Source organism: Aspergillus japonicus (genome assembly GCF_003184785.1).
Source record: "Aspergillus japonicus CBS 114.51 unplaced genomic scaffold BO86scaffold_5, whole genome shotgun sequence".
NCBI classification, from domain to species: domain Eukaryota; kingdom Fungi; phylum Ascomycota; class Eurotiomycetes; order Eurotiales; family Aspergillaceae; genus Aspergillus; species Aspergillus japonicus.
Genome location: NW_020291642.1, coordinates 1,089,721 through 1,116,272, shown reverse-complemented (window position 1 = coordinate 1,116,272; position 26,552 = coordinate 1,089,721). Strand labels below are relative to the sequence as shown.

Here is a 26,552-nt window from a genome sequence, read left to right as displayed (position 1 = left end):
GCCACGCGACAATCAGCCCGGGCATAATGTGTCTAGTCACACTGCTCACGCAGATTCCCCTTCGGTCCCCGGTGCTCCCGCCCACCTCCGCCGCCGAAAAGCTCGACGCGATGATGGCGCGCGGTCTTGGGTCATCCGCGCCGCTAGGCATCTGGGCTGTAGCAATAGCTGCATGGGGCATCAACGTGACTGCATTCGACTCCAAGCGTACAAGAAACAATCCTTTATCTTGGGGCTCGTCGCGGCGAACGTCTACTTGGCCTACGTATTGTTGACACAGCCTAGTGCTCCCGTCGCTGGTGATGGCCGATTAGATCTTCCTACCTATCACCAGTTGCTCGTGCCAAATTGCGAACAGCCCAGTGTCCCTAGTGCCTTCACATTCTGACCTTTACGCCCCCGGACAGAAACGACCTAATCAAAGAATATTGTGAGGGAAACGATTATAGATTGTCTTCCTCCGCGAGTGTCCCTAAGGATGCTAGCCATCCTAATACAACTTGCCGATTTATAGCTTGTTTTTCCAGCCGGGTGCTTGCGAGGTGGATGCTTCTGAAGAAGAAAAACCGGAAAAGGAAGGATCCTGCACTCCTACCAATCTTAAGAGATGGGTAGGAAAGTCCAATGCTACCAGCAGCGTTCATTCCTCAGTTAATGCGAGTTCCTTCCATTTTCCAGCACCGTGCCTACCTGCTGTTGACTCAATCCCCAACATATAACTCCAGTCAGTCCCCGGAACTACCCAGCTCCAAACCGCTTCGCAACAATTGACATTCTTTTCTCTCACTTCTCTCACAACTTCAACCCTTTTCGCTATCCTTATAATCATAACCAGCCAAACTTACCTTTTTTACCCCCAATTTACCTATCCATCCAGATACCACCAAAAATGGCAGCAGTCCACTCCCCCGAGCAAATCGAGGCCCGCGACTACGTAGCAATCAGCCTGCTCATCCTGAGTCTGGCGACGCAGCTCGCGCATCTCCTCTTCACCGGCTCGATCGACGAACATCATTTGCCGTTTGTGCTACTTCTCGCATTGACTCTGCTCGTTGCATGGGTCGGATCCGTGATTGTCTTCGGCAGCAACCTGGCTTCCCGCGATCGACCTTTTATCTTCGCGCTCGTGGCGGTGAACTTCGTCCTGTCTTACTTGAAAGCGCGACAGCCGGATGCGTCGGCGGTGGCGTTTTTCTCCTGCATGCTGTGGTCGTTTCGTTTGGGGATGAACTTTGGAATGTTCCTCGGATCAAGGGACTGAAGTCATCATACCTACCGGTGAGTTCCATTTGGTGAGGGTTTACTTTTGCGGCAGAGTCTGAACTGAGGTTTTGCTTAGATTTACGGGGTAGATTCTTTCATTCATCGCTTCTACATATACGTTCAAATGGGGAAGTGTTTCGAGGACACGAATGGGCAACTTAGCTAGGCCGGATCGATGAATGGATGACGTTGTTGAATTATGGAATCGCTTTGTATGGCTGTGGATGGTTGTGTATGTTTTCTTTATCTTGTTCGGTCTCTTTTTGTTTGTTTCCCCTTGCTGTTCCTCTACCGGCGTCAAGAACTCTTGAGGATAGAATAGGTTAAGTGTGCTTGCTATCAATATTATGCTCTTTCTTGTCCAGAACATCAACCTAGAATATCAAGCATCCGGCGAATCAGACATCTTTACCGGATTATTACGTCTGACCGACCTCACAGCCTCCGCTTGACCTAGGGCATCACCTCCTCCGCCGCCCCCAGCCCCGCCACGCGCGACCCATCCTCCGTCTGCATCTCCCCGAACTTGACCTCAAACTCCTCAACTCAGCAGGCACATTCTCCTCCCGACCCCCCAAGCACCCCTTCATCGCCAGACCATCCAACCACTCACTACCGCGCGTAGTGCACGGTGTCCGAAACAGCCCCCTCGTGCTAGCCGAGATACCATTTCGCACGAGAGCATGGCTGCCCCATCCCAGAAACGCGAGGGCCATGACCAGCGCAACGAAGTACGGGGTGATCAGAGGCGCCGGGCGGGGGAAGCGGTAGACGTTGACGGCGATGGTCTTGGTGACTGTGGTCGTGGTCGTAGTCTGTTGGAGAGTGGGCAGCGAGATGGTGATGTTCTGCAGCAAAGACTGCAGGGCGGCCGGGCCGAGGTTGAAGACGGGCTGCTTGGCGGGGCCGCGGTAGAAGCTCGTCAGGGCGATCAGCGTGTTGGCGGTTGCAGTGGTTGAGAGTGTAGCACTTTTTCCCCTCCAGTTCCTAGTCAGTAACCAAAACTAGCCAGACGGCCAACTCAATCCACAACCGTGAAACCATCGCACCGAAAATATCTATATAGCTCGCCAACCCCAGCACGAGCGTATCCTGCACCCGCGAAGCAAGCGCCGCACAGTTCATCTCGATCTACCAGGCAGCGTGTGCCAGAGGGTGCAATCTTGCTTCACATATACGTTTTTCAAGGCCTACAAGGGATTTCTACCAGCCTGTTGGTTTAGTCCATGCATGTACGTAGGTGATGGAACATCTATTGGTGTAGGTGTGGTTAGAGACTCGGTTGGCGGTCGCGACGCCGACACCCGGCGGAGGCAAGCAAGCCCTAACCGGCAATTCTGTAGAACTCCAATTCTCGAATTCATCAATACACAAGATACCGACCATCGAGGCTTGCCGGTGACAGTGTAGCGTATCCAAGTCGGATATTCCACCCGAGACAGCAACAAGACTAACAGGTAGTGGCTCAATGCTTTGGAGTATTTCCCAAAACTACAGTACATCGAGCTCTACTGTTGCAAGGGTGACTTACTCTCTCGATGCGAGTTTTTATTTGCTTAAAGCTTGGGAATGCTCGATATAAGCGCAAAACTACCAGTTTCCAGCACATACGACCACAGGGTGTGGAAAACAGGGCTTCCCGTCCGCTCAGCCGTACTTAAGCCACACGCCGGGAGGTTAGTAGTTGGGTGGGTGACCACCAGCGAATCCCTTCTGTTGTATGTTTTTGCCTCCCCATCTTTTTTCTTTTTTCTCTTCTTTCTTTCCTGGAACTGACGAAAAGACGTCTCTTAGGCGTTGTCTTGTCCTTCCTTGTATATCCATTCACCTAATGAATATGCACACTTTCCTCCGGTGATATATCAGACGAGCATTGCCTAAGGAGTTCTTCCATTCAAACCAACACAATACGCACCCGCTTGCAAAGCTGGCTACCTTCTCCTCTTCTAGTCGAAAACCCATGAGCAGGACTTCAAATGTCGGTAGCTATCTTGAAAAATGCAATCCCGGGGATACTATACAGTCCATTCCAACTTTGACATGCGTGCCGTACCCTCTATCGGTGGAGTCACCCTAGAGTATCCATAAGACAAGGATCGACGGGCATTCAACCCATCTGACGCGCGCGTCACACTTTGATAGTCTGTCATCCTTCTGGAAGTTTTGCCCCTTTTGATCTTCGCTACGTGGAGGGGATGCAGACACTGTGCGCTTGTTTCTGCGTTTTGTCACCCGCAGTGCAAAGGAGACGGGGGCATTCGAGACTGTGATGATGTTACTATAATGAGTTGATATGGAGGTTTTGTGAGTTGGATGCTCTTGAGGAATATGGCGAACCGATTATTTACTCAGCGCCCGCTCCTACAATAGTCCCGACCCAAAGTCGAGATAATCCGATGGCTCGTCAGTCGTCCCCAATATGATATACTAGCCAAATCACTACCCGACGGCGACAGACAACCAAGACCTGCGGAAAACCATGGAACAAACAACCCCCCTCGACGCCAGCGAATCGATCCACTTGCGTACGCTGATCCCTGTTGCGGTCCCTCAAGATCCGGCAAATATCCGTCCTCACACGCCGCAAACGAGATGGATGGCTGTGCGGCATAGAAAGCTCCATACCTCGGATCTAGCGCTTGTCAAGTGGTGGTGACGCCCCCGTCCGGTTGGAGAACGGCCCACAGTGCGGTACACTGTGCATGTCGCAGCTTTTGAGAAGCAGCAGGAGAGCATCGAGTCGAGATATCACTTTCGTCCTCTCCCACCCCAGTACCTCAGTCTTGGGTGTTTGGAATAGGATGTTCATCTGGCAAGGATTGCGCTGTATACCTGGTCAGAACCCGTAAGGCCGTTCCAGCGGCGGAGTGCAAGCGGACCGTCATCTCGTAAAGCTTGTGCTCGTTGGTACACCAGAAGGAACAGAAGAGGTTATATCCGTCCAGGATGACTCGCCGCGCCGAGTAGGTGTTGTTTCTCGAGCCAACTGCCAACGTCAAACAGTCATGCTTGTCAACGGATCATCCCACCGGGCATATACGTTACACAGCACCTTCTCCCGACAGATAAATTGTCAGCGGTCCGGCCCGGCCAAGCCGCTGCGGAGGCTACCGCATCTGCTAAAGTAGCCCTAGCTTGGATGCTCTCCCACCACTGTCGGAGTGCTCCAAAGATCGCCCGTCGCGTCGGGTTCTGGACCCAGAGGTCCTCCGACTGTCAGTTCAACTAAAGGTGAACCCCCACCACCTCTCCTTCGCCCGGGTGCGACATTCGAAGAATAGAATCGTGCGGAGCCTTGAGTAGCAGCAGCAGCGGCAGCCATGAAAGCCACGCGTGCATCGGTTCGCTCTGACCAAAGTCTGGGCGGATGGTGGTCCCCGGTTCATGACAGACGGGGTCAACCAAGCTGCTCCGCGAGCCACTCTGTTGCCTGGCCGCCTGAGGCCCGCGCGTTGCTTGGAAATCGGCTTATCCGATAACGAAGCACCGCGGCGGAGGCGATGTTCGGGGCACTGAAATGGCCGTCCGACTGTCAATTGAGGCGGAGCTCTTGTAAGCGACAGCAGGCGGGCTCGGATCGCGATGCGCACAGGATAACTGTGCGCATACTGCTGGGGTCCCAGCTGATCAATAGCTTCAAGTTGTTACCAGCGTGACCACTTCTAAGACAATGCGCTGCTGGCCTAGACGGGCCAGGGGTCAAGTCTATTTTCTATCCATGAATCGCTCGGTTAAAAATTAGTACGCATATTCTTTCTGTTCGGACCGTAAAGGTATGTGTATATCATATCAGCTAGGGACTGAACTACTAGTAACGGATAAGCTAGAGCTGGGAGGTGTATAGAAGGAGCTGACTGGGGTGGAGGGGAGAGAGTCTAGAGATATACTGCAGTGGCTGATATACTTAGACTATACAATTGGGTGCACTGTGACTATAAGTGAGTCTCTGCTAGCATCATCCTGATCACACTAAAATAAATCTGTTGCGTGTTTCAAGAGAAAGTCATAAAGCCATATAGCAGATGAAATATACAAGTGAAAATAAAACCAGAGAATCTAGAGCAATACAATTATGATTCAACCTCTACTAATACTTTTCCAATAGAGGGAAGCTCTGTTTGGGGTAAGGGTCGCGGGCTAGGGCTGTCCGCCGGTGCCATATCTGACGCGGCCAGGACTGAGTTGACCAGACTGCTATTGCAGTGTTATATGAGCAATACGATAGTAATACTACGAGTTAAAGGAGCCCAGTGACAAGATTCGACACATGGTGCTATATCTATCATTCTTCAAGATAGATACTTGGCGCACCAGATCACAAAGGCTGACCAACCGAGGTTTATGTCTGATGTTGACAAATGAGATATATTCTCCTTCTTTCTTTCTTGGATTTATATAATCATTTATAAGTCTCATTCATTGAACCTTGAAGAATAATGATACTTTGGGTAGGTCTAACACCTAACTCCACCCCCGGCGCCCTTCCATCACCACAGGGCACCACCTTCCGCGTTCTACCATGACGAGGCGACCCCTTCAAGAGAAAAGAGAACAAAAAGATACTAAAGAAACCAGAACCAGAAGGAAGGGAAGATGAACGAGGTGTACAGGAGGCAGCGAGCATTCCACATCGCTGACTTGAACGGGTTGGTGCCATCTGTCGATTCACCCTCGGGGCATTTTGGTTTGAAATAATCTGGAATAAGTTTGGATCAATTTATCGGCCGCGCCAGCAAGCAGTCCGTCCTGTCACAGAAAGAAAACGGTCTGAGCCCAAGGTCAGGCGAAAAGGAGGTTGGCTCCATTGATCGATATTGATTCGAAGCGCTAGAGCCTTCGTACTAGTAATGCATCTATCCTGTTAGCCCTAACCGAGCTGACGGCCTCGGCATTGACCAGCCTTGTCAGTTTATAGTATATCTTCGCCCCTCTCTATCACCGGATGACTGATAGTCTGTTGGTCGTTTCTAATGTCGTTAACGCCGTGATCTTGATCTTGGTCCAGCCAGCCCACCGGGACACCGACTCGAGTTATCCATTGCTGGGGAGCGCTCGCCCAAATATGAGCCAGTTGCCGACGAGAATGATGAAATGTCGGAGTCCAGGGTCAAGTCACATACATCCGACGGTACGTAGTACGGAGGATGCCATGGATCAGGAAATAGTGGAACCAGGCAAAACGATGAACCACGATCAGACTGGTCTGTTTGGGAGTTGGGGCCGGGGTGATTGGTCTCGGCGGGAATTCTCACGGTGCAGTAACAGTATCTTTGAGTTTGACACTTCTAATACATGAAGTAGTAATGATTTCTGACCAACTAAGATGTTGAACACACATACAAAACAACAAGGGATTAAGAGTTACCTACTATACTTAGGGCTGGTATGTCTCCACTCAATATCTCTTACATACTCCAGACAAGATATAGAGGAGGATATCAGTAGGCGAACAACTAGTCTTCTAGTCTGTAATCGCTAGCTGCTCCTGGCCAATGGCAAAGAGGGCGTCAACAGAAAAGGATGGGCTATTACAGAAGTTTCACTGCCCGCCACGCCCGTGTTGGTCATTCTGACGTGCCCGACTTCATCACTTGTCCACACGCACGAGGCTATAATATGGAAATTCACCACCCATATCCTCCTGACGGCAGCACAATATATGATAATAGACTGTGTATTAAAATGCAAAGGCGAGTACATACAACCACAGGGTGTGGAAATTAGGGCTTACCATCTGGCCAACCGTACTCAAAACCACCTGCTCTACCAAACCCAGCTGGCTGGAATATAAGCCTTTTTGGTTGTCCGATTTTGAAAAGACAGATAAGATTTCTTGTGAAGCTGTCATTCTCGTACACAGTAGGATCATCTACAAGGTACAGTGACCAGCATCATCCAGGCAAACAGGTAAAACTGGGATATTATGATCGAATAACCATCATCTACAAATCTATGAAATACTTGTTCAGCCCCAGGTCCAAGGGCACAGATACCGCATAAGCAAGAGCCGCGTTCTATTCTATCTCTAGAGCCCCGAAACCTCCACGTCATCCCGCCGTCATCTGCGCCAGAAAGACCTGCCACGCGATGATCTCCTCGGGAATCTCCTCCCCCTCCCCCGCGGCGCCCCAGGTCTCGCGCACCCGGCGCAGCGCATCCGCCGGGACGCGTCCCTCGGCAACCAGCCCCTGCAAGAACTGCACCAACCCCCGATACGCACTGTCCAGGGCCCCGGCAATCCAGCCATGATGGGCACTGCACGCCTCGCCGACCAGGAACATGCGGCCGCCGGCCGCGGGGCGGACGAGCTCCGGGTAGAAGTGTCGGAACTGGCCGGGCCCGAAGTACGCGAACGCGCCCGCGGTGTGCGGGTTGGCGTACCAGTCGTACCCGTGGTATCCCTCGTAGGCCTGCCGGATGATGTCCAGCATCCGCGGGTATCCGTAGGAGAATCCGGTGGCCGGGTCGATGTAGTTGTGATGCAGGAGCGCCAGGTTGTGGCACAGGAAGTCCGCCACGCCGGTGGCTGTACTCGTGTCGGGGTGCAGGAGGGAGGCCATCTGCTGCGCGTCTTGGCCCCAGGTGTAGGAGCACAGGAGCACTGTGCATTGGCCCTCCCCGGATTTGGTTCCTTCAGGGTTGGGTTCGGTTGAGGGATAGACGCAGGTTCGGAGCGGGAGGTCGGTCGAGGCCTGCCCCCCCAGGATCTGGCAGTGTTGGGTCCACCAGGCGGTCCGGAACTTGATGGCGACCTTGGTGGAGGCGTCGTAGTGAACGGCGCTGACGGCCGCTTGTTGGCCGGGTCGCAGTACTCGCGGTCCCAGGGCCATGCGGCGCAGACAGGGGAGACTCGTGGTGTTGAAGACGGCCGAGTAGTGCCGGGGTTGGCTCTCGTCCCCGACTTGTACAGCCATGGGGTGTCGACGAGCGTGCGGATTATAGTTGATAGCGGTCACGCGCGCGTTAAGCGACGGCTTGACGGAAGCTCTCTCGTGCATGTGCTCGATGACTCGATCCGTCCCTCCGTCTACGCGATACCAGTCCACGCTCTCGGCATTCTCGAAGGGGTAGTCGAAATCCATGGCATCCAGCACGGCTTCCGTGAATGACTGGTCGTATAACCCGGCAGCACTAGATATGATTGGTAAACCTTTAAGAGGGATAGAATCACCAGGACATATCACCACTCACCTCCCCACGGTTTCCATATACCAGATCGAATAGAAGTCCAGCCCCCTAGATAATCCAACTTGTCTCGCGATTAGCGTATCTGAAAAGCAACAGCAGCAGCATCAATCGAGAGTTCTCACGTACAATATGTCCTGCAAGAACTCGCGTGTCGTCATATGGTCGTACTTCATCAGCTCCTCGAACCCCTTGGGGAAGTCTTCGGACAGCGCCGCGATAAAAGGCGCAAAAGCCCGATTGAGAATACTTGGGGCACCCTCGGCAACCGTCCTGTCCCTGGGTATCAGCTGGGCCCCATACTTGTCCAATCAGTTAGAAAGCTTGCGAGACGTTACTTGTCCGGAACCACACCCCCCTCCGACACACTCAACCGAAATGGATCGTCGGCCGGGTCGGAGCCAGCCTGCTCGCCTGGCAGTAACCACACGCCATTGAACATGGCCGGACATCGTTGGCCCTGGTAGTCATATGGCAGCAAGACGGTCCGGCATCGAGCGAACAGGTCGAAGGCGCTGTAACGGGTGGCATCCGGTCAGATGGGCCGCCCAGAATGGCAGAAAGAATCGAGTGGGATGGGCTTACGAACGCAGAGGGGGAATCTATGGCAGATTTAGCGATGACATGGCACAATCCACGATGCTGCGCTTCTCCCTTTTTATTTTTATACAGAGGGTCGGGTCTATTGTTTACCTTGGGAAATCGCATGGCTCCGATGTCGTAGTACTCTGCCCGCCCCGGGCCAAACCGATGAGTATACACCCGGCCCCCGACCCGGGCGCTGGCTTCCAGAATCTCATAGCAAAGGTGCGGCAGCTGCAGACTGTCAAGCATCATCGCCAGATACAGACCGGTGATTCCGGCGCCGATAATGCAGATCCGAAGTGGCTCGGGGTCTGCGGTGGTGGCTGGTTGTCTCGTTGGCGGTGGTCGTGGGAGGCGACGACAACTGTTGTCGCCGTTGGGGCATAGGGAGGGGTCGGGAATCACCCAGGCCCAGTCGCTCTCGTCGCATGGGAGATCCAGGTCGGCGATCTCGCGCTCGAGGTGGCGGATGAGCGTCGATTGGGCCCACTTGGCTCGGATGGAGGCTGACTGGGGCTGCTGCTCCATAGCACTTTCTGAAGCGCTTGGCTCAAGTCTGCGAGTTGGACGGGGGTCTGTCCTAGCCAAAGCCTTCTCTATGCATCATCCATCCCTTATATTTACTATGTGTTCTACTGCTGCTTGCTCTTACCCATGAACAATGGCGTGGCTGATGCTTGTCAGAGGGAGAAGAGCTTTGCTTGTTTTAAGCGGATCTTCAATGCAAGGGAAACGGAACTACATGTCAAACCTTAGATTCTAGACTTGGCGGAACAAGGCTCAGATGTCATACGTTCCATGTCCATCGCTCACACTGGTGATAGCGGTGTGGGATGTGATAGGTGGATGGTTGAAGGAGGTGAAGACCGCGGACAGACAAGCAGCATGGATGGACAGAAGACCTAGGCGAGTCTCAAGCAGCATAGGTTGGATTGAGGTAAGGTTCGGCCTTTCTGTGGAGCCCCCTGTGGGAGTGGCTCTCACCGGTGATGGAGTATCTCATGTAACCTTGGGGAGAATGAGTGTGTTTTCCCTGGCAACTACCACCGGCGAATCCGGTAAGGGGGGGGTGAAAGGGTTTGTCCTCCCAGCCGAATGCACCCTTCGTCCTGCAGCAAAGATTGGCAGGTGAGATCTTCTACACTAGCTATCTATCTTTTACACTATCACGTCAGAGAGACAAGAAATTCCTTGGTTTCCGGCAAGGGTCGAATCGATAGTCAGAAAGAAGTACGGATTCATGCATCATCCGCCCTTACATGTCAAGAATGGGCAGTGGTGCCCCTCCCTCGCGGGATTCTTTTCTTTGGTATGAAAGAGATAGTCCTTGCTTTTCACACTACCCTGTTACCTCTTGAAGAATTCAAGTCAGCCGATAGATAATCATATTTCCTCGATTGGTTCGTTGTAACGATTGTCGGCATTTCAAGCAAGAGAATCTTTGGGCCAGGATCCCTTCTAATTCTGCAAAGCTTTATAGAACTTTATATAAGAAGTAGGGGCCACGAACGGAGAAACTCTGGGTCCCAATTATACCGCCTAGAATACCTACCACGTACCCTACCTAACTTTAAAGTCTTCCACCATACTTCCCTCCCCTCCTTGGCATACCCAATCAGCATGTCGTGCACGGCCACAGAAACTCAAATCCAAGAACGGGAAGACTTCTACGACTCCCCTTATCTGGCCGAGCACTACGACCTGTTCTCCGCACGTTTCTGGGAGCCGGAAAGGCTCGACGTGCCCATCTACCAGAAGCGTTCAAACAGGCCCGGAAAGCGCACGACCCGACTTCCACCCACCCATTCATCGTGCTGGACGTTGGGACCGGGTCCGGGCGTGTGCTCAGTGGCTTGGTGCTCGGGGCATGCCAGGATGCGCAGGTAGATCTGGCCGACGACGACATTGAGTTTGTGGGCTTGGATGTGTCGCCGCACATGCTGAGTCGGGCCGCGGAGACCCGCCCCATTCCGCGGGGCATCTGTACCTCGTGGGTCCTGGGATCTGCCCTCGACCTTCGCGCCATTCCCCTCCTGAAAGGGGGGGATGCCGTGAAGGTGGACTTTCTGGTCTTCGCCGCCGGAGGCATCGCCCATCTGGTCGACGCGGGTCAGACTGAAGCGTTCCTCCGGGAGGTGGCTGCGGTGCTCCAGCCCGGCAGCGGACGAGCCTTCGTGTCGTTCATGAATGCGGTCATGGACAGTGCCGACGAGGAATCCATTGATCCGGTCAAGGAGCAACAGGAGCTCCCTAGCGGGAAGTTTCCCGGTATCGTCTACCGAACGATCAACGCCAGTTCGGAGATCGTGGGGAAGACGCACATTGACAGACGCGACATCCTCGTCATCAAGAAGGAGACCGATGGTTCTGAGCGGGTCCTGGAAAGAAACACCATCTCAACGAGATTGGCATCGTGGAGCCCCGAGGAGTTTGCTGGGATGGTCCAGGCGACGGGACTTGAAATTGTCGACACCATCAAAGAACGCGTGGAGACCTATTATGCTCTGAAATTGCGAGGTTGAGAATCCAGTCCTCCATTGCTAGGATCCCAAGCGAGCAGTCGATTGTCAAGCCCACAGAGCAATTTGAGATGGGAAAAATGGTGACCCTTAGAGGATACAGTTCTGTATCAGGGAGTGGGCGATATCAGCTGGTAGTATCAGTTTCTACATGTCGATTTACTGTTATAGTAGGTGACCCTGTAAAGAATCCCTACTAAAAAAGAAATAAAAAATAAAATAAAAACACTAGATTACAAGCTATAGTGATGGCAAGGCTAACTGGATGCTGCTGGTATTTCCAGTCAATAGAGTACTAGATAACCGTATACAGCCCTTTCCCCAGCCAGTCGGCTAGCCACCCCAACACAAAATCTTGTACAACAAATCACAAATCGATGATTACGACCTAATTATCCGACTTCGTTCGTGAACTGAGGAGGAGCCAAGTATCCGAGAAGGCGTAACACTTCTCCAACCCTATAGTGTAAAAATAACAGGTGAATTAATTTATCCAATCCATGTTAAGTACTTTCTTTGAGCTGACTGTACAAACAGGAGGGCATGAATCTCCAATAGAAGATAATCCCCCGGACCATGCCATCAGTGAGTTCGGATAACTCTAAAGATCAGCTACTCACTACATCGTCACAAGCGGGTCTTTTCAACGAGATGTCACATTCTGTTCAGTTTCACTGAGCTAACAACAGGAGGAGTCAATCTACCAGTGACTAGGAAGCCACAAACTAGAGAGCAGAGCATTTGCCCTGCTGATCGCTCCGCGGACGGAGAAGCACGGCCTATCTCCCCATGCTGAGTAGTACTTGATATCAGCCGCGATGGGGAGACTTCTGGTGCGCGACGGGCCTTCTACGCGAGCGAGCGAGCCCGAAGATCTTCGCTCTGGGATTTGGAGTTGGGATCCAGGTAGGGCTTGCCCCCGATGGAGACCGCACGGAAGGCGAGCCGCTCCTCGGAAACATTGCTGGATGAGGAGTCAGCCTCGGTTGCTGGATCGGAGATCCAGGGGAAAGTGAGAAACTTACTAGGTGGGGTTGTGGAAAACCGAACGGCTAGAGAAGAAAGATGTTGGTCAAAACTCCATCGGTCCATTAAGGAAGAGAGAGGGGGAGGGGGCTATTTCGACTCACTTGTCCCAGATGGCAATGTCGTTGACCTGCCAGCGGTGACGAACGTGGAGCTCGTGGTTGTCCGTGATGAGTTTCAAGACTGGATTACGGAATCTATCAGTGGGGCCTGCGCCAGAGAACGAGGGAGAATAGAGGGGCCACCAACAGTAAGCTTGCAAGAGCTGGTTTTCGTGCTCAGTCACCCCCTCAATTCCACCCTGGGAGACCTGCCATCCCAGGCCAAAGAGACTCTTCCACCCAGTGACGGGGTTGGTCTGCACAACGGGGCTTTCGGGCGGGTTAGCAGGGATTTGCGCTGTACCAAAACGATGGGGCTGCATGGTCCTTACTGGGTCGCGGAGAAGTGGTCGCCAACGTTCTCGGGATGTCCACGCTCCTCGGTGCGGACATCCAGACCCTTGTGGGTCTTGAGAGGTGTGATATCGGGCTCGCCGTGAGTAGCTAGTAGAACCTGTTAGCCGTTGCGAAAGAGATAAACTGGGACTCGAGTGGCCACACCTTGAAGGGACTCGGCGAGCTTCTGGAATGGGCCCGAAAGACGTTCGTAGATGGCATAAGATGACGCCCAGACAGTATCACCTCCCGTCTTCGGAGCCTTGACCATCTTGAATCCAGAGTAGTCTGCCGGCACATGTTCGTAGGACTCGCTATTGGAGGTTAATAAACTGCGCCGTGCATAGATGATGGGCAGGAGTGGGCTGTCGCGTACTCGGTATGCCATCCACGGCTGGAAAACTTCATCTCTGCAACAGAGAGGAAGTTGTCAAAGGCGCTCTGGTTGTTCTGAAGACAACAACTTGCTTAGCTCATCGGCTTTCCACCAACAGTAGCTCAGATTGACATACAACAGAGGAGACGGCGTAGAGCTCGGGATCCATTGCTTCGGCAACGCCGAGGTGCTTGTTGTTGGTGCTCGAAAAGCCATGTTTGTGGAGGCGAGATTCTTGAGGCTTGCCGGTGAGAACTCCAAACCGGTGAACCAACTCCTTGAATTGACCCATGGAGATATCCTGGTTGTGCAGAAAAATTACTCCCCGCTCAGCAGCTGTTGGAATGTGTTGAAGTGTATGTCAGCCTATCAGGGGAGATCTCGCACAATTGCTTGCAAGACGAACCCACCGACAATGGCCAAATCGCGAATTTTGGCGTCATCATTCAGGATACTGGACAACTGAAGGTCTGGATAGTCACGCCCAAGTGCCGGGGCGACCTCGGTATAGGTGTACTCGTTCAGAGCACCGCTGACTCTCATGGGCTTGGGGAAGCTGGGGGTCTTGGGAGCCGAGGGGATAGTCATTGTGTGGGGATAACGCTTCTGTGGAAGTAAAAGCAATTGATTGTATGTGATTGAATCGGAGGTGATGAGAAACCATGGCCTGAAAGGGCGAGACGACCTATATGTGTCACAGGCATTGGCACGAAGGGGATGACGTCTTGGCTAGCGAATGACCACGATCGTAACCTCTCATGTAAGGACGCTTGTCAGGAATGTAAGAGTGGTTTTTTTTAGGGAAGTGGGGAAGGCAGATGTACATATGTATGTGTATGTAGCATGCAGGGGAAAGGACGTAAATCCGGTATTGAGCAACGCAAGGATTGTCGAAGTCCCATTTGCTCCTAGTGCTGGCGGTGAGCGGCCTTGCTACTCTCTACGGTAAATGTACACTGCATCCATCATACTGTACATCTTACCCTAGCTGAACATTCCAGTCGCAACCCTTCTCGGCCCGAGCTATTTATATGTTTATACGCACTCGACGGACAACTTCGTTCTCCAAGAGCTTTGCAAGTTTCTGCCAGAATGCAGCAACCTCTCCTCGTCTCAGAAGCTTTGCCAGAGCCTCTGCCAACGGCTTTTGAGACCAAGAGGAGGATTGTGAGCTTGGCCTTGGCCATCGTTTTATATCACTACACCCGAAACGATGAAATTGAGATCGGATTGTTGGCAGAAGACGGGGACCTCCAACGGTCCGAGTTTATTCGATACTGTCTGAATCCGCAGGAAAGCATACAGAATGAATTGGCCGCCGAGGAACAAGAATTAGGTGCGCTGCATGAATTGGCACTCCTGACCCTGGAGTGGGACTATTCGGCACCGTTCAGAGCCTGCCTCATTCAATCAGCGCAATCCCCTGAAAAAATCGCACAAAGACTGCAGGATGGACTTCAGCAAGGTCACTGGCTCATGGTGGTGTGGGAGATGGAGAAGGTCTCTTTGCTCTCTGATCCTGCGATATTCTCCCCGCAACAGGCACAAAGAGCGGTGCGGCAAATTACCATCGCCATCTCAGCCATCTCAGCCATCATTGACGGAGTAAACCTCGATAAAACAACTAGAGTCGGCCAGGTTGAACTAGTCTCCGAAGAGGAGAGACAGCAAATCTGCCAGTGGAACTGGACAAATTTTCATGGTGTAGGGGCCTTTGATACACACAGTCTTCTTCGACCAGAAACGACAATTCATGCACTGGTCACCTCTCAGGCTTCCCGCAACCCCAAAGCCCTAGCTGTGGATGCGTGGGACGGACGACTCTCCTACGAAGAGGTTGATGCCCACGCAACAGCGCTGGCCCAGAATCTGCTGCGGCAAGGCCACCAAAAGGGACGGATCGTTCCTCTCTGCTTTGAAAAGTCGCGCTGGACGGTGGTCGCCGCCCTAGCGACGCTGAAAGCTGGCGGAGTGGTCACTTTCATGGATCCATCCTACCCCGATGCTCGACTGCAGGCGATTGTACAGGCGAGCAGCTCGACGACCGTGTTAGTCGCCGCTTCGCATGCGGGTCGATTCTTGGGCAAAGTCGCTCGGACGATCGCGGTCTCGACGGAGACACAGCAGGACTTGATCAACATGCAGGCTTCATATCCGCTGTTGTCGCTCCCTACTACCACCTCCGCAGATGCGGCATTCATTCTCTTTACATCGGGCAGCACCGGAGTTCCCAAAGGGATCATTCAGAGTCACCGCGCAGCAAGCCATACAGCCATCAGTTCTGCGCGCCGCTTGAATTTAACCCCGAGCTCTCGCGTGCTCCAGTTCTCGGGGTACGCCTTCGATGTGAATGTGATCGAGACATGCATGGCGCTGTGTGCGGGCGCCTGCCTGTGTGTACCATCGGAGCACGACCGGCTGAACCGGCTCTCCCAAAGCGCTGCCGGCATGCGAGTCGATTTCGCCTACTTAACCCCATCGACCGCTCGAATTCTCGACCCGAGCGAGTTGCCCAGTCTCCAAACCGTTGTTCTGGTCGGGGAACCAGTGCCGCAAGACGTGTATCAGCGCTGGATGGACCATCCGGTCCGACTGATGAACGGATATGGCCCGGCAGAGTGTTCCTTGTGTGCCGTCTGCGACTTTGGGTCCACTCCAGTCCAGAATGCCATTGGGACCCCCTTAGACATGACCTGCTGGATTGCAGACCGCGACGAGCCCGACCACCTGGCACCTTTGGGGGTGGTCGGCGAGCTGCACTTTTCGGGGCCTCTGCTGGCGGACGGCTATCTCAATGACGAGGAACGAACGCACCAACGATTTGTCCAAGATCTAACCTACATGGATCATGTGTCCCCGCCAGCCTTGATGGCTAACGGCGGCCGTCGGGTGTTTCGCACCGGTGACCTGGCTCGCTACAACGAGGATGGTACCCTGATCTTTGTCGGCCGAGCCGACACGATGGTCAAACTCCGGGGCCAACGCATTGAACTGGCGGAAGTCGAGCATCATTTATCCCAATGTTTCGGAGACCGATTGCGGTGGGTGGTGGACGTCGTTATCCCGGCCGGTAATCGAGATCAGCAGCCACTGTTGACGGCATTCGTCGCCGCAGCGGCGACTGACGGCGTTTCCTGCCCGCAGGAAGTTCATTTCCTCCAGAATCAGGAGACGGACTCACTCCCCTCATTGGAAGCAGTCAGGTCGGCGTTGTCTGCAAGGCTGCCCCCTTACATGGTTCCTCAAATCCTCCTCCCTCTTACCCAGCTGCCGATGACCGCCACCCAGAAGAGAGACCGCAAGCGACTGAAGGAGTTGGGATCTAGTCTCACTATGAAAGAGATATCCGCCCTTATGAGTGCGGAAAACGCGTGCCAAGGACAAGGAACGCAGTCAAGGCCACATACCCCGCCGCGGACTGCATCCGAGAGTCTGCTGCAGCAGCTGTGGGCGGCGGTCCTGGGTATTGACGTGGGTGAGATCGGGGTTGAAGACAACTTTTTCTTTCTGGGAGCCGACTCGGTGAGCGTCATGCGGCTGGCTGCTTTGGCCCTGCAGAAGGGTCAGCAGCTCCTGGCGTCTGATATCACGCAATATCCTGTCCTGGAGTCGATGAGCCAGTTCATGTCGCCGGCTCCCTCCCACACTACGCGGCATCCGTGTCATATGATGGAGACGTTCAATGGAGGTGTAGATGCGCCTCTTAGTCACATTTTGCAGACTCTGGAGGTTCCAAGCGACGAGGTGGTCAACGCGTATCCCTGCACTCCCTTTCAAGAAGGGCTGTTGGCCGTTGCCGCCTTACACCCCCACTCGTATAGGGCTAGGTTCGCGTTCCGGCTGCCCAGCTCCGCAGTGCCAGCTGCGGTCGATGCCGCCTGGCAAGCCGTTCTCAGCAAGAATGAGATCCTCCGTACGACGTTCCTGCGGTTCCCCTCCGGAGAAATAGCCCAGATAGTGCGGAAGACCGGAAGGGCACTGGAAATCTACCCTTCTTGGGCAGCATACAGCCGAAGGAGGGAGGAGAGTCCCTTGAAGGTCACCATGCGGGAAAGCGGCAGGATTGACGTCCCCGTTGCAGCTTCGCTGCTGGTCGATGAACACCCGAGCGTCCTGATCTTGGAACTGCACCATGTACTCTACGATGGGTGGTCGCTTGAACTCCTGCTCCATCAATTGAACCTCGCGCTCAGTACCGACGCCAACGAGACTCTTCGCGATGTCGCTCCGATGTCGCGGTTCGTGGAATACATAACGAGACTCGATAGGAAGGCTGCTCTAGACTACTGGAAATCGCTCCTAGCTGGGTCTGAGGCAACTTCCTTCCCTTCGCTGCCGTCTGGGGTATACAGCGCTAAGACAAATGAGACGATCCGGCTGACCGTCCCATTGCCGGCCGCCACGAACAACCTTCAGCGATCCTCTGAGATCCAGCTGGCCTGGGCGCTTGCTGTCACACAATATACAGGCAATCCGGACGTAACCTTCGGTCTCACGGTCAACGGGCGCTATGCCCCGCTGCCCGAGATTATGGACATTGCAGGCCCGACCATCTGTGCCGTGCCAGTCCGCATTCAAATCGGCCCACAGCGTACGCTGGAGGATGCGCTGCAGGACCTTCAAGACCAATCGGCCGGGAGGGTCCCCTTTGAACAAATTGGATTATCGGCCATCGCACAAACCAGCGAGGATGCTGCCACCGCATGCGGGTTCCAGACATTGATGGTTATACAGCCCGCGGAAGAGGCAATCAAGAGGGCATATGCGGGCTTGGGGACCCTGGAAGAGAGCCTATCTGAGTATGACGAGTCGCAGCCATATGCCCTTACCCTGGAGTGTACGAGGCAAGCCGAGGCTATAGAAATTCATGCTCGTTATGACAAAGGGGTGGTTCCACCCGAAGAAATGCTGGGAGTTTTGCAAACTTTTCGCAGCAACCTCCAGGCTGTCGCAAACAGCGCAGCGCCATTGAACGCTTTCATCCTGAGTACATTCGGACACCCTGCACCCGAGCACGTGCAGCTTCTTCGCCAGTGGAATGGCGATGAGCCGCCAAGGTATGACAGATTGATACACGACCTGATCGAGGATACGGCTCGCGCTCATCCAGACATGCCAGCAGTCGAGGCATGGGACGGAAATTTCAGCTATACGCAGCTAAATCGGTACGCAAATGGTGTTGCTCAAACCCTGCGCAATGCCATGCCTCCAATGGGGCCTGTTCGGCGCCTGATAGTGCCAGTGTGCTTCGAAAAATCCGCATGGACGGTCGTGGCCATGTTGGGTATTCTCAAGGCAGGCCATGCCTTTTGTATGCTGGATCCTCAACATCCGCTCCCACGACTGCAGTCCATCGTACAAGATGTCGATGCGCAATTTGTTCTATCTTCGCCTCTTCATGAGTCGCTGGCGCTGTCTCTCTGCCCGAATGTGATCGTTCTACGTCCGGAGCATGCCATTATCGGATCTTCAAACGTTCTTTTTCAGCACCAAAGAGCCCAGATATGTCAACCCTCTGACCCCGCGTATGTGATCTTCTCCAGCGGCTCGACTGGGACTCCGAAGGGGGTGCTGATAACTCATTCTGCATTCGCGTCGAGTGGGATCGCCCACCAGCGCGGGTTCCACATCGACTGGGCCTCGCGCGTCTTGCAGTTCGCGTCCTACGCCTTTGATGCCTGTCTGGTAGAGATCCTCACCCCGCTGATTGCGGGCGGCTGTGTATGTGTGCTCTCTGACCAGCAGCGAATGAATGAACTGACCTCGGCTACGACGGCGCTGCGCGCTACCGTCGCCTTCTTCACGCCATCCTTGCTCCGCAACTTTGTTCCCGCAGATTTGCCGTCACTCAAGACCATTATTCTCAATGGAGAGGCAGTGGATGGCCCGGTGGTTGCGACATGGGCTCCGCACTGTACGCTTGTGAACGGGTATGGCCCGTGTGAATGCTCGGTGGTTTGTGCGATCAACCCGGCGGTCGATTCCAACACGCAACCGGGCAACATCGGCCATTCAGTGGGCGGGACCTGCTGGGTCGTGAACCCGCAAGACCATCACAGTCTCGTTCCCATCGGCGCCGTCGGGGAATTGGTCGTGGAAGGCCCCATTGTGGGCTCGGGCTATCTCAAGAGACCCGAGCTGACGGCGGGACTGTTCATCAAGGCTCCCCGGTGGCTGAGGGAATTTCGAAACACCTCGCCTTTGTCCAACGCCCATCTGTATAAGACTGGTGATCTCGTGCGTCAAGAATTCGATGGGTCCATGGTATATGTGGGACGCAAGGACACCCAAGTGAAGATCCGCGGACAGCGGGTAGAGCTGCAAGAGATTGAGACGAGAATCATCACACTCCTGGGACCTGAAAGCACTGGGGCACAGGTGATCGTTGAGGCCATCAAGCCACCTGAGGCGCAAGCTGGCGCAGCCGTATGCCTGGTGGCATTTATACAATATAATCCTGGAGCGAAAAAGGAGAACATACTGCAGTCGACTGACATTATTGAGCCTATGCCCGAGTTGACCTGGTTCGATCTCGTCCGGCAAATCAAGAACGATCTTCAACAAACCCTTCCAGCGTACATGATTCCTTCCCACTTCGTGCCTCTGGTGCGCGTGCCCCTGATGGTGTCCAAAAAGGTTGATCGAAGACGATTGCGAGAGTGCTTCCAGAAGCTTTCTGCCGACGCCCAAAGTCAATTGACCGGCCGGTCGAATAGTTCTCGATTCTCGAACAAGCAGCTCCAACCATGGAGTCCCATAGGCCAAGCCCTGCGCGACATCTGGGCGGAAACGCTGCGCATCACGGCCGATGATGTGGGCCCGGATGACAACTTCTTCGGCCTCGGGGGAGATTCCATTCGTGCAATGAAGCTGGTGGGAATTGCGCGGAGAGAAGGCTTCGAGCTGTCGGTTCCCCAGCTGCTACAGAACCCGACTATCGCGCAGTTGGTCCAGTTGCTAACAACACCGTTGCCTTCGCCTCTGACCCCATCTTCTACGAACGACTCTACCGATCTCGACGTTGGCGGCACCGACGTGCTATCCTCACGATCGTCGAGTCCAGCGACCAAGAGCTTCTGCTTGGACGACGATCTGCAAGGTCTTGGGGCGCTGGAGGCTGCCGGCTGTGCCGTGGTGCAACGCTTCCCGGCAACGGATTACCAGTCCGTTGCTTTTCGACTCGCGCAGTCTAAGTCTCGAAGCATGCTGAATCACTTCGTGATCGACCTCACCGGGTCTCTCGATCTGCCCCGGCTGGAAAAGGCCTGTCTCGCTTTGATCGAATCTTGTGATATCTTCCGCACCGTGTTCGCCTCTCCCAGCCGGGGCGATGGGCCCTTGACACAGCTCGTCCTGGATCGTTTGCCAGCGGACCAGATCTACAATCACATATTCGCGATCGATCTCGCCCGCGTCACGGACCAGTTAATCTGGTCGGATCGGGTCCGAGGGATCTCCTCATGCGAGCCGCTGGTGAAGATCACCACCATCAGTCCCACGACCTCTCTTCCCGGCGATGCTTCCTCCTCGGGTGCCGATTCAAGCCATCGCCATCGACTCCTCATCAAGCTGGTACATACGCATTACGATGGGATCTCAATGCCTCTCGTCCTAGAGCTCCTGTCCCAATTCTACCGGACAGGGTCACGATCACTCCCCGTGACAAACTGGTCCGATTACATGACCACCTCTGTCCTGCCGTGGCAGGCCTCTGCAGACGCCGCGCGGGCCTACTGGAGGAAGTACCTGGCCGGCATCACTCCCATCCCGCCACGGATCAGTAGGCCCGCTGATCATCTCGAAACCCTGCACCACCACCACAGCACCCTCACCCGGATCCTCGCGCTGCCAAACCCGCACCCCGACCCCATCAAACCATACAGCCTCTCCTCCATCATCGAAGCGGCATGGGCCATCACCCTCGCCCGCTGGTCCGGGGCCCGGGATATCCTCTTCTGGCGTCTGTCAGCCGGGCGAGCCGACCCCGGCTCCGAGAACGTAGTCGGACCCTGTCTAGTCTACACCCCGGTGCGGGTAGATCTCAGCCACCACCACCAGCGTACTTTCGCCGAGACGATCCGCACCATCCAAGAAGCCAAATACGCCGGCTTGCCATACGAGCGCCTCGGACACGAGGGGATCGCCCGGGCATGCGGCTGGCCGACGGCGCCGCCCATAGCCCGGTTTGCGTCGCTGGTGCAGCACCAGAATATCGAGGAAGCGCGGACGGTGCGGTTGGACGAGGGGTTGGAAGGGCGGGTCACGGATCTGGGGCCCCTGGAGAATGCCGGCGAAATCTCGGTGTTTACGCAGGTCCAGAAGGGGGGGAGGATCTTGGCGATTAACTTGAGTGCATGGGAGGAGGATCGAATGGGCGATAGGTCGAAGCTTGAGGCGGTGGGGAGGCAGAAGGGTCAAGGGTTGTTGGATATGCTGTGCGCGGTGTTGGAGGAGGGGTTGGACAAGCCCTTGGAGGCGCTGGATTTTATTAATGCTTAGTGATCATATGGTCACTTCTGGGTGGGGGTTAGACTTTTGAAGATAGAGCAAATAGATTTCAGGTCACGTTCGTCGGATTCATCGGAGGCCTTCTACGTAAAAATGAAGATGGGTCGGTGTGGCTATGGATGGTCAGGCGGACGGGCGAATGCTGCTCAAAAGATGGAGGGGAGGAGTAGCCGGTTTGCATGACGACGACGATGAAGAATATGATGATGAGGATGAATGGAAAAGCAATATTATAGTGACAGGAGTAGACTATTTGTTGTGTGCGATTTTACAGCACAGTACCCTCGTATCCGACTCAGGCGTGGTCTACTAAACCCCCGGCACCCAGCGGCAATCGACCATGAAGCCCTAACTACCACCGAATGTTCCGATCTATCAATCCATCCTCTGTTTTTCCCATCTGCTCCTTCGCCCCGGATATAAAAGAAACCGACCGCCACCCTGAGTCTTTGCTTGGACCATGCAATAAAGATTAATCATGTAGTTCGAATGAATGACTATACATGAATTACTCCGACTGAAACCTTCTCCTTGGCCTTACCTTAATATGCCACTGGGCTTCTTCCCGCCGCTCTACAAGCATTCGAACGTCTATCCTATCCAGTTCTACGTGCATAGCTCAACGATACAAGCACAATACACCTCTTGGGTACTGCTAGAATCAATCCAAGCGGAAAAAAATCCTTTTCTATTTCTACCTTTTTCTTTCTCTTTTCTCTTTTTTTCTCCATTCCTTTCTGTATCACAACCGTAACCCAACAAACGGAGAAACAACAAGAACAAAACAATAACCCAAAGATACTTTCCCCCATCTTGCAGCAACTCTACAGTGAATCAGAGCCATCAAGCCTTAGCAGAAGGACAGACCTTCCCAGGCCCCGGCTTGCCTTTCTCCGGGTCATCGACCCACTCCATCTCATAGACATTGTAGTTGATCAGCATGACCTCGATCTTGCCGGCATTCCCATCAATCAAAAAAGTGTCAATGCCATCCAGCACCTGCAGGTTATGGACCTTGTCATGGTACTCCCAGCGCTCAGTGACCCAGCCCTGCTTGGGGACGACATGGGTGCCGATGATATTGTACTGGGTGGTGGGGAGCACGCTGTTCAGCAGCCGGGCGGACTCCTGGATGCCCTCGTGGTGGTACAGGATGCGGTCGAAGGTGCCGACGAAGGCCATCTTGAGGTCGACCGAGTAGTTGCGCGCGATGTCCAGCGGGATGTCGCCGATGTAGCGGAGCAGGATGTGCTCCCAGTAGACCGCGGCGACGGTGCGGCCCGTGTCGGCCGGCAGCGTGGCCGGGTAGTCACTCAGTAGATACTTGAGCACCTCCGGGGGCGGCTTGCTAGCCGCGTCCTCGATGTTGTCGGACATGATGGCGAACTGCGCCCGCAGCCACTCCGCGCCCTGCGGGAGCCGCGGGTCCGTCACGATCAGCTCCGGGTGGTGCGCCACGATCCACTCCGCCACCGCCTTGTGCGAGTCGCCTTGGTCCAGCGTCAGCTTGAGGATCGTGTAGCTGTCGCTGTCGCGGAGGGTCACGTCCGCCCCCTTAGAGGAGAGGAGCTCCACCGCCGGCTGTTGGTTCGCGATCGCCGCCGCCATGATGGGCGTGATGCCGTGGCATGCGGTGCATTTCATGTTGAGGCGCTCGGGGTTCTCTGACAGCAGCCGTTTGATCTCGTCGAGGTTGCCGGTCTTGGCGGCCGCGAAGATGGCATCGCATTTGACGATGGGGTCTTCGTCGTCTTTGGTTCTTTTGTGGTGGACAGTCTTGCTGTGGACGGGAGTAGGTCCGTTCTGCTGAGGCGCGGAAGGCATTTTGGAAGAGACTCGTTGAAGATGCGCGAGGGTTGCGATTGATCTTAGGATTGAAGGTCTTGGTTTCTTTCTGGTTCTGAAGATGGTGAGTTTTAGCAACGTTGACTTGGTGCCTTTTATATCCGGATGTCCTGCATTAGAGACTTGAGATAGAAGCTCTGTGGCATCCACTGTACTGCACGGAGTCAATGACGTTGGAGATACCATTACCGATGATACATGCTACTGTGTCATTCTGGCTCCCACTGGTAGCACTGTAGCAGCATGACGGCAGAGATGGGGAACGAAGAACCTTCAGACTGAAAACGGATGCCTGAGACATGATCTCGATGTTCTATCTATCTCGGCCGGTGATGTTTCCGGCGTGGAGGCGAGGTCTGGGCTATCTTGTCACCGAAACAGTCCCACAGATATGCCTAGAGTCGTTCCAGCTTTGCTGGTAAGGCTACTGGCAGACGTCATGACGTGAAGCCATGTTGCATCATGTGGAGATTCATGGCATCTCTGCGGTCTTTGAGGGAGTCACGGTTACCTGGATCTTCTGAATTTGGTAGTTCCGTGTGGTGTAGTTTGGGACGAGAGAATCTCTGGACGGCTAGTAGTGAGGTCATGAGGTTGATGCTAGACGTCGATGAATGGCTACGTTAGCTTGCCAGAATAGTATAATCTACGCAAACGTGTCTGCAGACATGCCCTTCGACCGCAGGCGGGTATGGCTCCCAATGACTCCAGAATGCTCACTGTTCCAGCTCTACAGTCAATTATGTCACTACCAAAAACATCAAGAGCCATGGCTCACCGGGTCTGAATTCAGAGGATATTCATGGTCTGACGGGGGGATGATTCTTACGTCGATAATACTTCGAGGCGTATCCATTGATTGAATCTGCTAGCTAGCTCAGTTTCCTGCGTCAGTAATGATCCAGCCCTAGCTGCGGGAACTTGGCGAATAGTCGAGACAGAGCGAGGATTCTCCGCCTGAAATCATGACCGTGGTCGACTGACTGAATGAAGGTCAACTTGAAAGAGCAGCTTCAGAGAGCAGCGGCAGCATGGTTTCGAGCCCCGAGATGGCACCGCAAACATATCCACTGAAGTGTAGTAGCTGATTCCATTTCCGAGCCAAGTCTAGATCACTCCAGCTCGAGCATCTTTCTCTAATCAGAGCGCGGCCCGTTTGTTAGTGTCGGAACCGGCTTCAGCTCACGCAAGCACTCAGACAGTAGAGCTGAGTTTACTGTTCGGGTTGACTTCATCTGTGTGATTCCTCGGGGCAAGAAAACGATATCTCCATGCGACTGTCTCTCCCCAATGAATCTCCAAGATATTTGTCGGTGAATGTAGTACCTTTATGGCCCAACGAAGACAGGAATCTCACCTTGTAATCCAGCAATTGGGATGAACTGTTTGTTGGGCGGGCACCTGAAGATTACCGAAGATCGACAAGAGCGTGATGGATCTCACTCCCGCAGGCGTAAAGAAGACCTTTGTAGCCACCCAGCAAATAGGATTCCTCTCACTAAGGGTTCTTACCGCTGTAGTAACCGTATACCTATTGGAATACTGTAAGCACCTCTCTTCTCTTCCCGGGTCCTAAGCTGAAACTACATCCCCCCTTAAGCTTCTGCACTCCCAGGGGATCATTAGAGGGCTTTATCACGTGATCGATCGGATCCCTTGTTGTAGGATGTTAGGATTTTTAGAGGCCGCAGGTAGTATTATTCGATTTCTAATCAAGCGACCTGTTTTATTATTCTTTGATATCGAAGTCGTTGAGGAGTATATGTGTATTCGATTCTCTCGCGTGTGGTTTCGCCAGCAGATTTCTCATTTGCTTTGCCCAGTGGCCGCAAAGGTCTGCCGTACAGGCTGTCCATGTACATACTGTGACAAGTAGAAGCCACAAACAATGACATGTCGCAAGGGCATATACAATAAGGCGGTCGAGGCTGGCGGGTAGCGCATGCTCTCTCAATCTTCAAGAGAAGAAAAAAAACAGAAAAAAAACATACAACAGAAGGGATTCGCTGGTGGTCACCCACCCAACTACTAACCTCCCGGCGTGCGGCTTAAGTACGGCTGAGCGGACGGGAAGCCCTGTTTTCCACACCCTGTGGTCGTATGTAACGGTTTTCCCGGTAGAACAAGCCATATGTCTAACGAGACTCCTATCCCGCTGAATCAGTGCATGGTTCTCAGCTCAGCGGTATAGACAATATACCTCCAAGGCAGATACTCATAATCTCACATTCCCAAAGACGTGCATACGGCTAGCAGATCATGGATGCAGTGTACCATGCAAGACTCCCTTATCCACATCCTCCACCATCCGCTCATACCTGACTCCAAATAAGCAGGTCCACCCCCGTCGCCGGCGACCGCCAGGCCGCCCGGGTGGTCGCTGACCCGGAGATCCCGGCGGTCGGCGTGGGACTCGCCCGTCACGGTGTTTTGTTTGGAGAGAGTGAGGGGGTGATCTGGATGATCTCGGAGACTGGCCTTGTTGAGTACACTGCACGGTTGGTAGGGGTGTACTTGGGCTTATATTATCCCTACTGATGCACATAGCACACGGAATGGGGGGTTGGCCGTGACAGTTACAGGTACAGTGCTTACAACCTTGGAAGCGGAGAAGTCATTAACCATGCTCGAGTTCGTTTGAACTATATAATTAGTAGCCGAGGAAGTTCTTCACACTACCCGCCGGAGACCCTGCCGAGGGCTAGGGCAAGCGCCATGTTCCTTAATTCCTATCTTCAAGGACCCTGACCGACTTGCAGTCAGCCTCCTGCAGCAGACGGCATGGGCCGTATAGCTGATATCTTCCAA

General features: G+C 53.9%; 8 protein-coding genes across 8 annotated transcripts; 4 read left to right on the top strand and 4 right to left on the bottom strand.

Moving 5' to 3' along the window:
• Nucleotides 1-26: 26 nt before the first annotated feature.
• On the top strand, nucleotides 27-314 carry BO86DRAFT_396151 (uncharacterized protein; the record flags this gene model as incomplete). Its single annotated transcript, XM_025673383.1, has 2 exons — nucleotides 27-207; nucleotides 286-314. The coding sequence occupies 2 exons, from the start codon at nucleotides 27-29 to the stop codon at nucleotides 312-314; spliced, it is 210 nt and encodes a 69-aa protein (XP_025531756.1).
• Nucleotides 315-889: 575 nt separating this feature from the next.
• On the top strand, nucleotides 890-1,261 carry BO86DRAFT_376172 (uncharacterized protein; the record flags this gene model as incomplete). The annotated part of the gene is made up of 1 exon (XM_025670523.1): nucleotides 890-1,261. One exon carries the CDS (start codon nucleotides 890-892, stop codon nucleotides 1,259-1,261), a length of 372 nt encoding a protein of 123 aa, XP_025531755.1.
• Nucleotides 1,262-1,586: 325 nt separating this feature from the next.
• Nucleotides 1,587-2,388, bottom strand: BO86DRAFT_396149 (uncharacterized protein; the record flags this gene model as incomplete). Its single annotated transcript, XM_025673382.1, has 4 exons — nucleotides 1,587-1,637; nucleotides 1,729-1,808; nucleotides 1,877-2,232; nucleotides 2,339-2,388. 4 exons carry the CDS (start codon nucleotides 2,386-2,388, stop codon nucleotides 1,587-1,589), a joined length of 537 nt encoding a protein of 178 aa, XP_025531754.1.
• A 4,922-nt stretch (nucleotides 2,389-7,310) lies between these two features.
• On the bottom strand, nucleotides 7,311-9,561 carry BO86DRAFT_396148 (flavin monoamine oxidase family protein; the record flags this gene model as incomplete). Its single annotated transcript, XM_025673381.1, has 6 exons — nucleotides 7,311-8,394; nucleotides 8,455-8,499; nucleotides 8,578-8,721; nucleotides 8,787-8,963; nucleotides 9,034-9,050; nucleotides 9,142-9,561. 6 exons carry the CDS (start codon nucleotides 9,559-9,561, stop codon nucleotides 7,311-7,313), a joined length of 1,887 nt encoding a protein of 628 aa, XP_025531753.1.
• Nucleotides 9,562-10,653: 1,092 nt separating this feature from the next.
• BO86DRAFT_396147 (class I SAM-dependent methyltransferase) lies at nucleotides 10,654-11,555 on the top strand (the record flags this gene model as incomplete). Its single annotated transcript, XM_025673380.1, has 2 exons — nucleotides 10,654-10,773; nucleotides 10,803-11,555. The coding sequence occupies 2 exons, from the start codon at nucleotides 10,654-10,656 to the stop codon at nucleotides 11,553-11,555; spliced, it is 873 nt and encodes a 290-aa protein (XP_025531752.1).
• Nucleotides 11,556-12,240: 685 nt separating this feature from the next.
• On the bottom strand, nucleotides 12,241-13,979 carry BO86DRAFT_445669 (TauD/TfdA dioxygenase family protein; the record flags this gene model as incomplete). The annotated part of the gene is made up of 9 exons (XM_025676461.1): nucleotides 12,241-12,516; nucleotides 12,578-12,604; nucleotides 12,683-12,761; nucleotides 12,828-12,949; nucleotides 13,012-13,123; nucleotides 13,181-13,329; nucleotides 13,392-13,465; nucleotides 13,528-13,727; nucleotides 13,802-13,979. 9 exons carry the CDS (start codon nucleotides 13,977-13,979, stop codon nucleotides 12,402-12,404), a joined length of 1,056 nt encoding a protein of 351 aa, XP_025531751.1. The 3' UTR covers nucleotides 12,241-12,401.
• A 903-nt stretch (nucleotides 13,980-14,882) lies between these two features.
• Nucleotides 14,883-20,315, top strand: BO86DRAFT_354738 (acetyl-CoA synthetase-like protein; the record flags this gene model as incomplete). Its single annotated transcript, XM_025669594.1, has 2 exons — nucleotides 14,883-17,465; nucleotides 17,601-20,315. Coding segments are annotated over 2 exons (5,298 nt in total), but the record flags the coding sequence as incomplete, so codon positions are not given.
• Nucleotides 20,316-22,742: 2,427 nt separating this feature from the next.
• On the bottom strand, nucleotides 22,743-23,793 carry BO86DRAFT_437131 (ankyrin repeat domain-containing protein; the record flags this gene model as incomplete). The annotated part of the gene is made up of 1 exon (XM_025676051.1): nucleotides 22,743-23,793. The coding sequence occupies exon 1, from the start codon at nucleotides 23,721-23,723 to the stop codon at nucleotides 22,743-22,745; it is 981 nt and encodes a 326-aa protein (XP_025531749.1). The 5' UTR covers nucleotides 23,724-23,793.
• Between the last annotated feature and the right edge of the window lie 2,759 nt (nucleotides 23,794-26,552).